Here is a 15,502-nt window from a genome sequence, read left to right on the forward strand (position 1 = left end):
GAGGGGGGCGACCCAAGAGACCAACTTAGGGGCTCGAGTCCTAAGTGACAGGTCAACAGCTCTGGTTGGCAAAAGGCCACACAGAAGGTGTGGGGAAAAAAGCACAAGCTGAAGACAATAAAAGGAAAAACGTGAATTAGGAAAAATAGTGCCTGGAAGCCTAAAACTACAAAAATAAACCAAAGTCTGTAAAAACGAATGTCGTGTGTGTGTACCTATGAACTAAAGCATACACGTAAAGTGATAATCACCCACAATGCACATTTTCTGGAGTCTGGGAAGGAAGTGAAAGTCACACTTCTGCCCTCTGCCCCCGGGAGGACAGACCACGGCTTCTGGTCTGGTGTGGGCCCTTCCAGAATTTTCTGTGCTCGGACAGGAGCAGGGACACGCTTCCTAGAGGCAGCCTGAGGAGCACTCTCTCAGCGCACAGGTGGGCCTGGTCTGCAGGTGGGCACCCTGGTGCAGGTGCAGATGAGAAAGGCCACCCCCCGTGACCCTGCTGCCCCGAGACGCTGAGGACAGAGCTGGGCGCTCACAGGTGAGAGGGCCATGCCAGGCAGACGCACCGCGGTGGCCCCGAGGGCAGGTGCGGGGGCTACAGGGGCCTGGGCGCATGAGCTGGGGCGGGGGGTCCGGGGTCTGATTCTAGGAGGTCAGGGAGAGCCGAAGGCGAGGGGCCAGCGGGAGAGTCCCAGCGACTTGGGAGCTGGGGGACGCGCCAGAACCGATGGCGGGGGGCCCCGGCCACCCTGCCACGGGTGTGGACTTCCGGGGACTGGTTTTGGTTTTAAATGACCTCGTAATGCTAGAACAGGCCACGATTCACGGACGGTGTGTGGGGACGGCACAGAGATGCGGCCCGCGCCCTTTCCCGTGTCCGTGTCTCACGCGGTAACGCTGCTTGTTAGGACCAGTCACCCGACGCCGATGCGTGATTGACGAAAACTCAGACTGCACCTGGACGTCCTTGGTGTTTACCGGGTTCTAATTTAATCTCCTCCTGTCCTAGGGCCCCACCCAGAGTGCACGTGACACTTAGTCACTGCGTCTCCCTGGGCTCCTCTGGCTGCCACCTTCCCAGACGCCTCTTGTTCTGCGGACCCTCAGTCATGAGGAACAGGCTGTCCCTCCGTGGAAACTGCCGGATGTTTTTCTCACGATCAGCGGGGCGTGGGTTTGGGGAGCAAAACCACCGAGGTGCCGTCTTCGTCACGTCACGTCACGTCAAGGGCACGTGGACCACACGGCTCGTGGCTGTTGGTGTTGACCTTGGCTGCCGGGCAGAGGTCGCGTCCGTCAGGTTTCCCCGTGCGACGCGTCCCTTTCCCCTCCCGCACCGGCCCCTGCGGAAGGACACGCCCTGGAGGACGGCAAGTCCACATCGACTCTTCTGTGCGGGAGATGCACGCGTCACCCCGCCCGTCCGCACACACCGCTTCTGAAAGGGCGTTTTCTACGTCAGCGCCGTGCCCACGTGTGTCCGTGCCAGGCGGGGGAGAACGGCCTGCCTCCCCCGGGGCTGAACTGGGGTCTCCGTGATTGGGAGTCGCACGTCCTCGTCAGTCGCCCCGTGGACCCAGCCACCACGTGGGGCATTCACCGTCCTGCACGTCCGCTGTTCCGTAGAACCCCGGCTGCCTCTCTGGAAGTGTCCTCCCAGGGCTGGGACCCGTCTGGCTCGGCTGCAGTCCCCACACCAGCAGGGGCCAGGCATAGAGGGGAGGAGCCGACCTCGCCGTGCCATGGCCCCGGGGCAGACTCGGGCGCACGGCCGCCAGCCTGCAGGGCGCACCGAGGAGCGAGCCGGACCGCTGGCTCAGACGAGGCCTTCGGTATCACCTCAAACCCTTATTTATACAATGTGGCTGCCACTGCCCATCATGTGCTTAGAAAACTCTAAATGGCATACGTACTGGTCACCCTCGAAAGACGGTGCTTATGTAAACACAGTCTCACTCATAGAGACAGTCACTGTCACGAACAGAAGAGGTGCACACCACGGCCAGCCCTGGGCGCCCCGGTGAGATGCGCAGCCACTCACCAGGTCGGCGGAGACGGCGGTGGTGATGAGCGCGTATGGCCCGCTGACCAGGGCCCCACTGAGGAGCAGCATGGCTGTGGGAACCGGAGACCAGAGAGCGTTAGCGGGCGGAGCGCCAGCCTCAGCGGCCCCCTGGGGGGCCCCCTGGTGTCACGTGCGTCCTGGCCCGAGCCGAGCCGGAGGCTCTGAGGTGCTGGGAAGGCGGCCCACGGTCCGGGGCTGGGAACCACCCGGGCGAGCGTCATAAACATCTCCCTTTAGACCCGCTGAGAGGCGTTTTGTGAGTCCAGCCACACTTTGCAAAGACGCAGGCTTTTTGGACCTGAGACTCTGCACAGGCAGCAGCTGCTGGCTGACACACCGAGGGGTCCGAGAACCCTGGCGTCCTAAGTGTGGATGTGGCCTGGGACAGCAAGTGCTCCCCACTGGCCCTGTCGGCTGCCGCCACGGCCTCATCTGCAGCAGAAAGGAACCTTCTCTGCACCCGCAGCTGCTGACGGCAGCTCAGCCCCGAGGGACCTCAGCCGGCTCCAGGGGTGGGGCGGCCACGTGGGTGAAAAAAAGCATGCTTTTCTGCTTATTCACATGTTGCTGCCTTTTATAGGGATTTGGGTGTTGAGATTGCAGACAACCTGTACGTCAGCTGGCTGCCTCCACAAAACACCCCCCCCCCCCCACACACACACACACACACACACACCCCAGGAACCTGCACTCTGGGTAACGTCCAGCGGGATCGCACAGAGCCTCCGCCCTTCCGATCCTCCCTGCTGGCTTCTTAGAACAGAAACGATATTTACTAAGTGTCAGAGCCATAATTGGATAGCGTGGCCTGCAGGAAGTTAAAAATAGTCTCCAGTGTCACACAACTGGCCCGACGTGGCTGACGTGGCTGACGCTGACAGGAGCCGGGTCGGGAGCCAGGCCTGCCCAGCTCTGCCCGGCTGCCACCTGCCCGGGGTGCAGCCTGCTGCCTTCCAGGGGACGTCTGGCTTCTGTGAGTGGCTCCTTGCCCCTGGGCACCCGAGGCTTATCCCTGCCCCAGACCAGGTGGCCTGCACCCTCCCACACGCGCGCCCACACCGGCAGCCGGTCAGGCCTTACGCTTGGGAGCAGCAGGCCCCATCCGGGGGGCACGGGGCCTATTTTGACCACACCACACACTCTGCTCACGCCAGCTAAATGCTCCTCTGTTCGTTCATTTCCTTTCACCAAGCCGCATGGTCAAGACGCACGCGAAAGGAAACAGGGCAGGCCCCGCGGACTCACCGACGGTGGCTTCCAGGCCCATTCTGCTGACGGCGGAGAACACGTACAGCTGTGAACGGTAAAGACGGGAAAGACAATGGTTCGTTCCGAGTCCCCGAAGAGCTGCTCAGGGACCTGTTTCTGAAAGGCCGGGCGGGCGACTCTCAGAGAGGGGACGGCTCTACAGCACAACGGGGGCCGTGCTGCCCTGGGGGCCGTGCTGCCCTGGGGGGCGGGCTGTCCCTGGGGGGCGGGCTGGCTGAGGACCGGCGTCCCTGGCACAGCTGGCAAAGAGGCTCCCGGCCCCGTCCCAGACGCGCGGGTCCTGACCCCGCTCTCCGAGCTGGGGGCCCCGGATGACCCCGCTCTGGGCTCCCTGGGCAGGGGGACGGGGCTGGGGCACTTCTCCCCGAGCTCTGAGTCGCGCCATCTCCTCCTCAGGCCGTCTGCCCGACAGCTGCGCCTGAGGAAGCGGGGGTCCCGTGGCCCCAAGATGACCGAAAACTAGGCCCTGTTCTGGGGACAGTCACTGCCTTGGGCAGTGGCGTGGCAGACGGGCAAACGGTTACAGTGCCAGTGGCTGAGTGATGACACCGTACGCAGCGTCGCTGGAAAGTGGTGAGGCTCTGACGGTGACGTCTGGCGCCGACGGTGTGGGTGGCGCCACTGTCTTCATTTCTCAGGAGGAAACGAGGCGCAGAGGGGGAGCCACGCACCGCCCAAGGCCTAAGGAGCCGGGCAGCCCAGGGACGCTACGCTGGGCAGTGCCGAGGAGGCGGGGACGGCGCCAGGGCCCTAACGGGTCAGCGGGAGCCTGCGGGGGGCAGCTCGGCGAGGGGCGGTAGGGCGGGGAGGCTGGGCCAAGGCGGGTCTGGAGGCAACAGAGGCGACAGGCCATGCGTGGAGGGGTCTGCTGGTGGGAGGACGGGGTTAGGGGGGCTCACCGTCGGGGCTGCGAGCAGCAGCATCAGGCCACAGGTGGAGGCCCTCTTCTTCAGCCGGTCTGAGATGACTCCTGCCAGGATCCCGCCTGCAATGCGGGGTGCGGGGGGACTGAGGGGCTGGCCTCCGGCAAGGCCCCCAGGGAGGGAGGGACTGCAGCTACAGCAGCGAGAGACGGACCTCCCTCCCAAGGCCCCTCCCAGTCCCCGTGGGCAGGCAGCCGCCTCCGCAATGCCTGACAGACTCCGGGGCTGTCACCCTGAGTGACCTGGAGGGCACCTCCCAGCGAGCCAAAGGGGGCGCCTGGGAGTCTGGTTTCAGGCTGACCCCAGAGCCCCGTCACCTGTCAGGGCGCGAACACTGCCAGCCCGTCTGTCCTACCGTGAGGTGTGCGCCGTCCCTGACTGAGCGTCAGATCACCGTCAGTCAGGGCCCAGGACGCGGGAGGGGTACGTCCGCTCAGGGATGTGCTGCCTTGGGGGACACGTCTCGGAGACTGGGCCCCGGGCGGCCGCACGCCACTGCTCAAGTTTCTATGGCAGTGGACCGGGCGGGGAGGGACTCACCGAAGATCCCGCCCACGTCGAACAAGGTGGACAGCTCCCCGGCCTTCTTGACATCCAGGTGATCTACCGAGATGACAGGGGTCACTGGGAGGAAGGTCCTCGCACCCACCCTGTGTTTCGCCGGCACGGTTCAAACCAAGCCGTGATCGGTTAACTCAGATGACAAGGCCGCAAGCGGTCCGCACGGGGCTGGCCCCAGACCGGAAGGACGCGAAGCGCCATCAGCCACACGAAGTCCGCCTGCGAGTCTGAGGCCCCCATGTCTGCTTCACGCAGCCGCTGCCCGCAGCACGGGACTGAGCGGGCAGCTACACAGGGATGGACGCTCAGAAGCCCAGAGCTCCTTACTGTCCTCCCGCAGGACCCGTCCCTGCTAACGTGAGACCGGCCCCTCACCGCCTCGACGTCCACCCCTGCGACCTTCTGCCTCGGGCTCGTTCCCGTCTGTGCTTGTCCTGAGGACACTGCCGGAGCATGCGGGATGCACTCAGTGAGCCCCGCATCCCACAGTTTTCCTCTTTGTCACGGTCACCAGAGCCCACACCTCAGGGTGACACCCAGAGGCTCCAGGGCCTTCCCTGACCATCCCCCGTCCCGACACCCCCATCCCATGCCTGCGATCTTTCCTGCTTGGAACTGCTGGACCCCTCATCTGTCCTGCTGTGGTCACACACAGCACAGGGCGTGCATGCCACTACCGTGCGGGCTCATCGGTCACCACCTCTGGCTGCAGCTCGGACGGACGCTGGATATAAGTCCAACTGTCGCTGTCCCTGAGCCTAGAACTCATTTCCACGACGCGACTTCCCAGACGGACGACTGCGCCTCGTCTTCTCAGCCCCCGGGGCCTGTGCAGCTCGCCCGCGGGGAGACCCACGGTCCGGGGCAGCCTGAACGTGCGAGCAGGCGGCACGGGACTGGCAGCCACAGCTGGGATCCGATGCGGTGACCCTTTGAACCACCAGGGTCATTACTATGGCAACAAAGTGTGCATGTCCGAATTCTGTCTGTCTATTTCTACTCATCGTGCTGGTCGATGCATCATGCCCCGTATGTGCCTTTTCTTTCCAAGACCATGGCAGCCGGCAGGGGAGGGAGCTCAGATCACAGGCACCGCACAGAGCCGGACACCTGTGCCTCCGGCGGCGGAGACTCACCCACGTTTGTGATGTAGAGAGGGAGCCAGAAGAGGAAAGTGTAGCTGACCAGCTTCGCGAAGAGCAGACACAGAGAGAACTCGATCACGCCCTGGAAGAGAGAGCCAGCCCGCTCACCCACCGTGCGCCCCGGGGCTCGGGCAAGCCCGCAGCAGAACCGCAGGCTGCCCAGGCCACGCACGAAGCCGTGGCTCCGCTGTGCAGTGAGCACCTCCGGACGCGGCAGGGGGAGGGGCACGCGTGGCTGCGAGGTCGCGGGACACTGTGGACGGGCTCTCCCGCACGCGGCCACCTCGTAAGACTGAGAGCCACCGTCTCTGCATTGGATCAGAGTCAGTAACGTACTGCCGACCCGACTCTCCCGCCTGGCCTGACCGCTCGGTACCGAAGGCGTGCTGGACGTGGGGGACAGGCGTCCAGGACGTGGGGGACAGGCGTCCAGGTGCTGAGCACGTAACGGCTGTTTCCTTCCCCCCGAGACCGGAGACACTGCAAATTACACAGTGACCGGAGACGCAGAACGGGCGCTTCTGACCGTCTGTGAGACGGGCGGGCGGCCACCTCCTGCCCGTGGCGGGGGGAGAATGGCCTTGGGGGGAGGCTCGTTTGTGCTCCAGACCGGGTCTCGTTTGTGAGACACCGCTTGGAAATCTGAGTGAGGAATCGGGGGACACCGCGTCTGTGCACGGGGACACCCATCACCACGAGGCAAAGGACACAGCACGCGATTTAGGTTGATGACTCTGAACTCACATGAGCCGATGGCGTCCCAGTGGCCACTGGGACGATGGGCGTGGTTCGGGCGGGCTTGCTGTGCGCCTGGCACGGGGCACAGAGCCCTGGCGAGACCGTCTCACTCAGGCCTCAGCACCGCCGTAAACACCGCCGGGCACCGAGCCCGTGCTTCAGCGGAGGCGGGTGCGCTTGCCTGGGGAGAGCCGGGTTGCCTTCCCCGCCACCCCACCTGTATTTCTATGACGGGCGTGCACCCCCTGCTCAGCTGAAGCTTACGAGGCAGCTGCACATGAGGCACGCAGAAAGGTCCTCGGCTGCTCCGAAGCACACTTGGGAAATAGTTTCCTATCCGGACCGGGCCCCTACGGGCCGACCACACAGATCTGCCGGGCGACAGCGTCCTCCACGCCCTGGCTCCAGGGCGCCGAGTGCCAGCAGCGCCTCCTGCTCATGGCGCTTCTCCCAAGCGCTGTCCCTTGACGAGCTCCCCAGGTCCCGTGCTGGTCGGCGGAGGGGCCTCTGGGTCGGGCTCCCTCTGTGCCCTCTCGGGAGGGTCGGACAAGGGGGGCCGGCCTCGTCTGCGTGGGATCCGCGTGTGCGCCCACCGGCAGGCCCAGACGAGGGGCCGTCCTACCTCCAGGGCAGGCTCGCTCCTCCCTCCCGCCCTCCGCCCCGGCCACCTCTGGTCACCTCCTGAGAAGAACACGGTGTCTACATGTCCTCTGATGCCCCGGACACCCGCGGGGGGAGCCCAGGAAATAGCACAAGAAAACCCCCACGCGAGAAGGAGCCTCACTGCCACATGCGCCCCGGCCCATCGTGAGTGGCTTTGTCCCCGACTGTCCCGCACACCCTGGCCAGGCACAAGGGCCCGGTCAGCCAGCACCGTGCGGGCCCAGGAGCTCGGCGTCAGCACTGGCCGCCTCGCTGCGCGCGTGCAGCTGATTTTAGACAGAGAAGCAGCCCGGGCTCTGCGGACCGTTGGCTTTCTGTCCCCAGCAGTGGCTTCTTGTCCTCTCCCTGGTCCCTGTACCCTCCGTCACCCCTACTTCCTAGTGGCACAGGCCAGGTCAGTCAGAGCAGGTTTCTCCTTCTGGAAGCACTTGAAAGGGCAGGGAGCTCACGCAGATGCCCCCCGGCCACGGAGCGCAAGGCAGGGCCGGGGTCCGGTGCCCCCGGGGCTCGCTGGCAGGCCGGCCGGGGCGGGGTGCACCAGGGAGGTGCCGAGCCACAGGGCAGTGCGGGCCCGGAAGAGCCAGACTTTTCTGGTCTTTTAAGTGAAGAAGAGAGGCCTATTTGTCTGTGAAATTTCTGAATTTCTAAATCGAGACAACTAATTTCAGAAAATTTTAAATGCAGTACGAGGCCAACAGGACCCCAGCCTTGCTCACTCGGTGCCGAGGCTGCCTGCTTACGGCCCCGGCTTCTGCCCTGGGCTCCTGACCCTCGCAGCATGGGATCCCCGACTGCTCTTCCCGAGCCTGGCGATCGACTGGGCAGCCTCTTTCCCCAGCATGCGCAAAAGACCCTTTTCGAAGCTCTTCCCAGGCACGTGTACTCACGGGAATTTTCAAGGCCCCGACGAAGCTGATGGCGGCCATGCCACTCCCGCCGTTGCCGGGGAGGATGACGACGTGGCTCTGATGGGCAGAATGCTTCCCGTCCGCCAGCAGCAAGCACTGCACCTCTGGGTCCTGGCGGCGAGGCCCATGGGGAGACAAAAGGGAAGGTGACCCGTCCACTGGGCCGAAGCGAGGCCAGAATTCCCAGCGACTTGGCTGCCCGCCGGGAGCCTTGGAGACACCGTCGATGATATTCTCGTAGTCATTGATTTACTGCCATCGGCATCCACACGTTTTTAGGAAACACTAACTAAACAGGTCAAACCCGCTGACCCGATACTTCCAGGGATCCGTTTGCAAAAAATAAGAAAAAAAAAAACTACTTATTTAATAAAATGAATGTCAAACCGCCATTGAGGAAAATTGGTAAAGTACGTTCATATAAATGATGTATCTTGCGGTTGTAAAAAAGTTTTCGTAGATTTTAATGACGTGGAAAAATGCTTATGACACACACATAATAAAACACCACTCAGAACTGCATTTTCATCATGTTTTCGGGGAATGTTTAAATACGTACCTGTATAACCAGGTAACTATAGGATGCATTTATGGAAAGAAAGAAGCCAAATTCTAAACTGGCACTGGTTATCACCAAGTGGTGGGATTACATGTAATTTTTATGAAACGTCAATAAATTCTTTACGTGATCCTGTATTTCTTTAAGGAGCTCCAACTAGATGTATGTGGTCAGGAACAGCATTATTTTAAGATTCATAAACCGATCCTGATATTTTATAAATTCTGATCCTGGACATCCCCAAAGGATAAAGTTTGCATTAGTAAAGCAAAGAACGCTGGTCCCCAACTCAGGGTGAGGTTTCAAGGATCTAAAAACTGTCTGTCATGATTGGACGATGAAGTTCACGGACCTAAAAAGAAATGTTTGTATGTGTCGCAGACTTTTCACAAAAACAAACAGATTTTACTGTATCTATTTCAATATAGCATAAGCCAGATGAATGCAAAATGCTGTTAAATTAAAAAAGAAAATGATAACGCATCGCCACCTCCGGGAAACGGGGGGCAGGCGAGAGCGAGAGCTGTCCCTCGCACACACGCTGAGCCCGTGCCGCACCCCCAGGCAGCGGGGCCCCCACCACCGAGAAGCCGGCTTCTGACGAGCTGCAGTGCCCGGGGCCCTGGACGGACGCTGTCCCGTGGGGCCGTATGTGCTCATGTTTTAGCGCAGGGGTGACAAGCCGTCCCTGCAAAAGCGAACGCTTCCCGATGCCGCTCCCCACAAGTCCCAGAGAGGGAGAGCGACGACTCGCGGTTGGAAAGAAGCCTTTCTCGCGAATCAGGCCAGCGGTCCGGTCGAGGAGGCTCGACCCGGCCGCGCGCTGGGATCTGCTGGGGCCTCGGGCAGTGCCGGGCCAGGCTGCGCCCCAACCCCATCACAGCGGTCCCTGGGGCAGGCCCGAGGGGCCCGGCAGCCGAGGCTGGGCACTGCGGGGGCTCCAGGGACGTGTCAACGCATGGGGTGCGAGGAGACAGCGGGACTCTGCTAGGCCAGGGCAGCGCCCCCGACCCAGCGGCAGCCGCAGGCCCCGCGCAGGAGCCCGCTCGCTCCCCTGGGCCACTGGACAGGTTCAACAGCGGACCCGGCCTTCTGCTCTCCCAGCAGCGAGAGGCCGTCCCAGCGGACAGACGAGGGAAGGCTCTGTCCTCCCGCCCGCCCCCACTCCTCTGCCATGCGGTCTGGGGGCTCCCAGCCCCCCGACTCCAGTCATTCGCAGTGTCTGGAGGAGATGGGGACAGCGTGAGGTCATGGTGGGTCCTCCCAAACAAACCTGGGCGCCTGGCTGCCTCCTCCGTACGGAGCTAACTAACGGAGGGCCGCCAGGTGGTCAGACACGCGGGCGCGGGTGCCTGGCATCCCCAGGGGCTCTGACGGGGTCTCCGGGCCCCTTCGGCCAGGCCAATCACGCTCAGGTTTACACTTGGAGGAGCAAAGGGGCTCCACGCTGCCACATGGACAGCGGGTGCTCCCGTCTGAACACGCTAGGGCCGCGCCTCGCCTGGCGCTGTCTGCCGCTACTCTGGGAGGAAGACCACCGTCCCCAGAGGGCACGCGTGGACTCCCACGGGTCAGAGGGTGGAATAACCTTAGCATTTCGGGCAGCACCCAGCGCTCAGTGTTTGCTGAGCCACGGCCAATGAGAAAGATCCTCAGAGAAGGCAGGGTGGCAAGGAGGATGCATAGCTACAAGGGTGACAAATTTCGACCATCCCCAAGGTCGTCAGCATAAAGCCACGAGGACCGGCAGAGGGCCCTCCACGTGGCCAGGCGACACCAGGCTTTCTCTTCACGCCCATCCCTGCCTCGCCCACCCCTTTCTTTACGTATCTCCTCATTTCTGGCATAAAGAGAAAAAAGCCGTGCTGTCTGCGAAGTGCTGGTGAGCAGGGGCCGGGTGACACTCCGCTCTCAGCCCCCCGGACACGAGGGGTCCGGCCAATCTTGTGGGGCGTCCTGTCTGCTGGCCCAAGAGCCACCTCCAGAGTGTGAGCTGTTCCCGCTACCTAAGGGCGGGGACCAAGCTGGCTGGTGCTCAGAGGCCCCTGTGGAAGGGGACCCCCAATGAACCAGGGCCGACGACCGCCTGGTCAAGCCGCACGGAGGTCAGCCTGCGGGGTGGCCGGGCCTGAACCAAGGCCTGCCGTCTCTTTGGTGACATGCTCTATCCAATGCCGGCTGCTTAGCGAGGGCCCCCACGACGAGGCCTGAACTAGTGCCCCCCACCCCGCCCCCGGACTCTGTCCTCCTGGCACGCAGCTGCGGCAGAAGGCTTGTTTCCTGGGTGCCCCCCACACCCTTCCTGGACGTGAGTGCCACAGAGACGTGGCCGATGCTCGCGCAGACCACCCAGAGTGGTGCCCACAGCACTGCACGCTGATGAACGAACGGCTTAGATTTGGTTTACAAATTTAAAGTAAGCTGAGCCTCCTAGCCAAAGAAATCTAACACGAGCAAACTCAAGTTTTACTAAGGAAACGCGAGACCCCGTTTCGTAAGGACCGCGGGTGTCCGGGACAAGTCCCCCAGCAGTGGCTCCCACTTCCCGCCAAGCGGCACCGCGCGTGACTCACCTGGGCGGGCGAGGCTTGCTTCTGCAGCCTGAACCTGTGCACCCCGTTCTCACAGCTTTTCGAATGCTGGAAGAGAAAATTTAATTAGAGCGATTACCGAACGGACAGCCGGAAGTTACACCTGACGCGCCGCAGCAAGGAGACGTGCCATCGTCACAAAAAGGCACCATGGGGACGCAGACAAACGACCAGTGTGAAACAAAGGGCTGACCGGGTGAACCTCAAGGCTCCAGACCCTCAGATAACAGAAGGTGGAAACGAAGTTCTTTCTCGAAGAATCATCCAGGACCGACGTGCGCAACTCAGTTGTGCGACCATCACCACAGCCAATTTTAGAACATTCTCGTCTCCCTTCAGAAAGAACGCCCGCCCTCACCTCCTGGGCAGCCGCTAATCTACTTTCTGACTCCGCCGTCTTTCCTGTTGCGGACAGAAAATCATACGGTACGCGACCTTCAGTGACTGGCTTCTCTCCCTCGGCATCGCGTTAAGATCCATCCGTGCGTGGCAGGCATCAGCACCCCGTTCCTATCTGTTGCTGAGAACTATTCCGCTGTACGGACACACAGCATCGACGGGCAGACAGCACGCTGTCTCCACTTCGGGGCCATCGCACACCACGAACATCTGGGTACAATCTTCCCGAGGACACGTTCCCACGCCCCTCCGACGTGGCCTGGGAGCGCGGCTGCTGGGTCGCACGGCGGGCAGCCCGGCCCTTCCGAGGAGCTGGCAGACTGTGTGCCAAGGCGGTGGCCCCATTTTGCAGCCTCAGTGGCAGTGCGTGAGGGCGGGTTTGGGACTGCCTGCCTTTTGATTCCAGCCGTGCCAGCGTGAAGTGGTGTCAGCGTGGTTTTGACTGCATTTCCCTGACGGCTCATGGTGTTAGATAGCTTTGCACGTGTTTATTGGCCGTTCGCGTATCTTCTGCGAGAAATGTCTGTTCAGATCCTTTGCCCGTTTTTCCCACTGGGTTGTCTTTTATTACTGAGTTGTAAGAGTTCTTTCTATAGACACGAGTCTTATCAGATACGTGATCTGGAGATGTGTTCTCTGATCTGTGGGTTGTCATTTCGTTTTCTCCACGGCGTCCTATGAAACGTAAGTTTTAAATTCAGACGACGTCTAACGGATCTTTCCCTCCACCGCTTGTGCTTCTGGTAGCGAATCTAAGGAGGCTTTGCCTGATCCAAGCTGAAGAGACAAGCCTACATTTTCTCCCAAGAATTTCAAAGTTTTAGCTTTCACATTTAGGCCTTCGCTGGATTTTCTTGTTTGCGTACGGTGTTAAGAAGAGGTCTGAACACCTTCTTTGCATGTGAATATTCGGTTGTCCCAGCACCACCTGTTGAAAAGAGAACCCTCTCCCCACCGACAGGTCCCGGCACCCTGGCCGAACGTCAGCCGACCATAACGGAGAGTGTTTCCTTCTGGGCGCTCGGTTCTCCCCGTCGGTCAGTCCGTCCATCTCCCTCGGGACAGCGGCACAGTCTCAGTCACTGCAGCTTGGTACTAAGCTTTGAAAGCAGGAAGTGAGTCTCCCACCCTGGTTCTTTCCCAAGATTGTTCCTGCTGTTCTCGATCCCTTGAACTTTCTTAAGAATTCTAGGATCAGCTTGGATTTCGACAGATCATACAGAATCGTAGTCAGTTGGGGGATGTTGCCATCTTAACAATATCGAGTCTTTCAGTGAACGTGGAATGTCTTTTCGCTGGTTTAGGTCTTCTTTGATTTCTTTCGACAATGTTTTGTAATTTAATAATGTAAAAGTCTTACACTTCCCTGGTTAAATTTATTCTTAAGTATTTTATTCTTTTTGATGCTATTGTAAACAAGATTGTTTTCTTAATTTCCTTTTCGGATTGTTCATTGCTAATGTATAGATCTGTGATTTTGGTATATTGATTTTGTCCTGCAACCTTGCTAACTTGTAACAATAGCTCTAACAGTTGTGTGTGTGTGTGTGTGTGTGTGACCTGGGATTTTCTATATACAAGATCATGTCATTTGCAGACAGAGGTACTTTTATTTCTTCTCGTCAAATCTGCCTGCCTTTTGCTCATTTTCTTGCCTAACTGCCCTGGCTAGAACCCCGAGGAACGCTACGTGGAAACAGCGTCCTCGTGCACTCCTGACCTGGGGGCGGGCATCCGGTCTTTCGCCGCCAAGCGTGAGCTGGCGGTGCGGTTCAGATGCCCTTTACGTGGCCGAGGCAGGGCCCTTGCACTTCTGATTTGTTGCGTGTCTCATCGTGAAAGGCCCTGGGTTTTGTTAAATGCTTTTTCTGGTCCGATTGAGATGATCCCGTGGTTTTTGTCTTTGTCTATCACATTAACTGATTTTCAGATGTTAAAACAATTGTGTGTTCCTGAGAGAAACCCCACTCGCTCACGGCGTGTGATCCTTTCTGCATGTTGCTGGATTAGGTTTGCTAGCATTTTGTTGAGAAGTTTTACGTCTTATTCATAAAGATTCTGGTCTATAGTTTTCTTGTGACGTCTTTGTTTTCTTTTGTTATCAGGATAATACCTCATGGAATGAAAGGAAACTGTTCTCTTTTAGTTTTTGGAAGAGTTTGTGAACATTTAGTGTTCATTCTTCTTTAAATGTCTGGAAGAATCCACCAGTGAAGCCTTCTTGGCCTGGGCTTTTCTTTGTGTTAAAATTCTAAAGTGATAGTTCAATTCCTTTCTCGTCACAGGTGTATTCGGTTTTCTCTTCTCTCGAGTCAGTTCGGGAGCTTATCTCTCTCTAGGAACGTGTCCCTTTTCTAAGTTATCGAGTTCGTCAGCAGGCAGCTGTCCACGGTGTTCCCCTGGCAGTTCTGACTTCTGTGAAGTGGGTCATAATGACTCCTCTCTCCTTCTAGAGTTCGGTCATTTGAGTCTTCTGTCTTTTTTTGGTCTGACTAAAGGAGGAGAGAAAAGAGGAAGAGACGACACTTCCCGGGCCAGCTGGGGACCCCAGGGCTCAGCGAGCCGGTCCGCTCTCCTCTGCTTCTGAAGATCCGCCCTCTCCCCAAAGTCCCTTCTCACTCGGTGCCCAGTCCCCATGCCCAGAAGATGCCCCGGGGTAGAAGGTGAGCGCCGAAGCTGTCCCCACGTCCAGAGGCGGTGGGTCCTTGCACGTCTAAGCTGCTCCACGGCACGACGAAACACCGTATATGCCGGGACATTAAGATTCACGCTCACGGCAGGAAAACGCCTTCTAAACATTTAAAATTATCAACTAGAGTTAGAATCATATGATGCTAATTTTCCTGCAGCAGCAGTGATTTTCAAAATTGATTTTGTTTCCTTATTTTTGTACCGGAATCCTTCTTTTCAAGTTAATTGTACTCAAAAGTCCGAAGCGTTAACGAGTGACCTACGCAGACACTGGGGCGCCGCCGCACTGTGGCAGGCGCTGTGCGGGCCCTCGGCAGAGAGCACCCCGCCTCCACTGGGGGAGACGGACGGGGAGGGGCACACCGGGCTCCTGCTGAGAAGACTGGGAGCCGCTGCGGCTGCGGCTGCGGCTGCGGGCAAGGTGCTGACGCGCTCTGCCTCCGTCTCGGCAAACGTCTCCGCGTGAGGTGCGAAGGGAGGGTTTTAGGGGAGCAAAAGTGCGTTGTTTTCGGGCTGATTAGTGGGTCAGAGGGGACTCGATGGCGACTTGGCCGCGGGCTGTGGAGGTGACGAGAGGGTTTCCAGCCACACGCACAGAACATGCAGAGAACACACACACACACACGCAGAACATGCACACAGAGAGAACACGCACATGCAGAGAACACACACGCACACAGAGAACACACACACATGTACAGAACATGCAGACACACAGAACACACAGAGAACACACGCAGAACATGCACACACAGAACGCACACATGCACACACAAAGAACACGCACACGCCTGGCCATGGACGGGCTACGGGAGCAGAGGCCGGGATGGCCCCGTGGGATCTGCCCTGCTCCCGGGGTGGACAGGGTTCCGAGACCAGGGCCAAGCAAGTCTCCGGGGTGAACAGAGATCGGCTCTGGGTGAGCGAAGCCAGAGAAGACACGCACGTCTCTGTGGGGGTCAGGCGGGCAGGGCGGGGGGAGGGCCA

At 59.6% G+C, this 15,502-nt stretch overlaps 1 protein-coding gene across 1 annotated transcript in view; it reads right to left on the reverse strand.

Moving 5' to 3' along the window:
- The window catches only part of SLC37A1 (solute carrier family 37 member 1), a 43,490-nt gene that overhangs the window by 7,578 nt on the left and 20,410 nt on the right, over positions 1-15,502 (reverse strand). Inside the window, exons 11-17 of the mRNA XM_015593112.2 lie at positions 11,408-11,473; positions 8,255-8,386; positions 5,958-6,048; positions 4,801-4,863; positions 4,237-4,322; positions 3,314-3,362; positions 2,045-2,118 (exon numbers count right to left, since the gene is read on the reverse strand). Coding sequence (XP_015448598.2) covers positions 2,045-2,118; positions 3,314-3,362; positions 4,237-4,322; positions 4,801-4,863; positions 5,958-6,048; positions 8,255-8,386; positions 11,408-11,473 — 561 coding nt within the window. The remainder of the gene's footprint in view (positions 1-2,044; positions 2,119-3,313; positions 3,363-4,236; positions 4,323-4,800; positions 4,864-5,957; positions 6,049-8,254; positions 8,387-11,407; positions 11,474-15,502) is intronic.

Source organism: Pteropus alecto, unplaced genomic scaffold (assembly GCF_000325575.1).
Source record: "Pteropus alecto unplaced genomic scaffold, ASM32557v1 scaffold97, whole genome shotgun sequence".
Taxonomy (NCBI): Eukaryota; Metazoa; Chordata; class Mammalia; order Chiroptera; family Pteropodidae; genus Pteropus; species Pteropus alecto.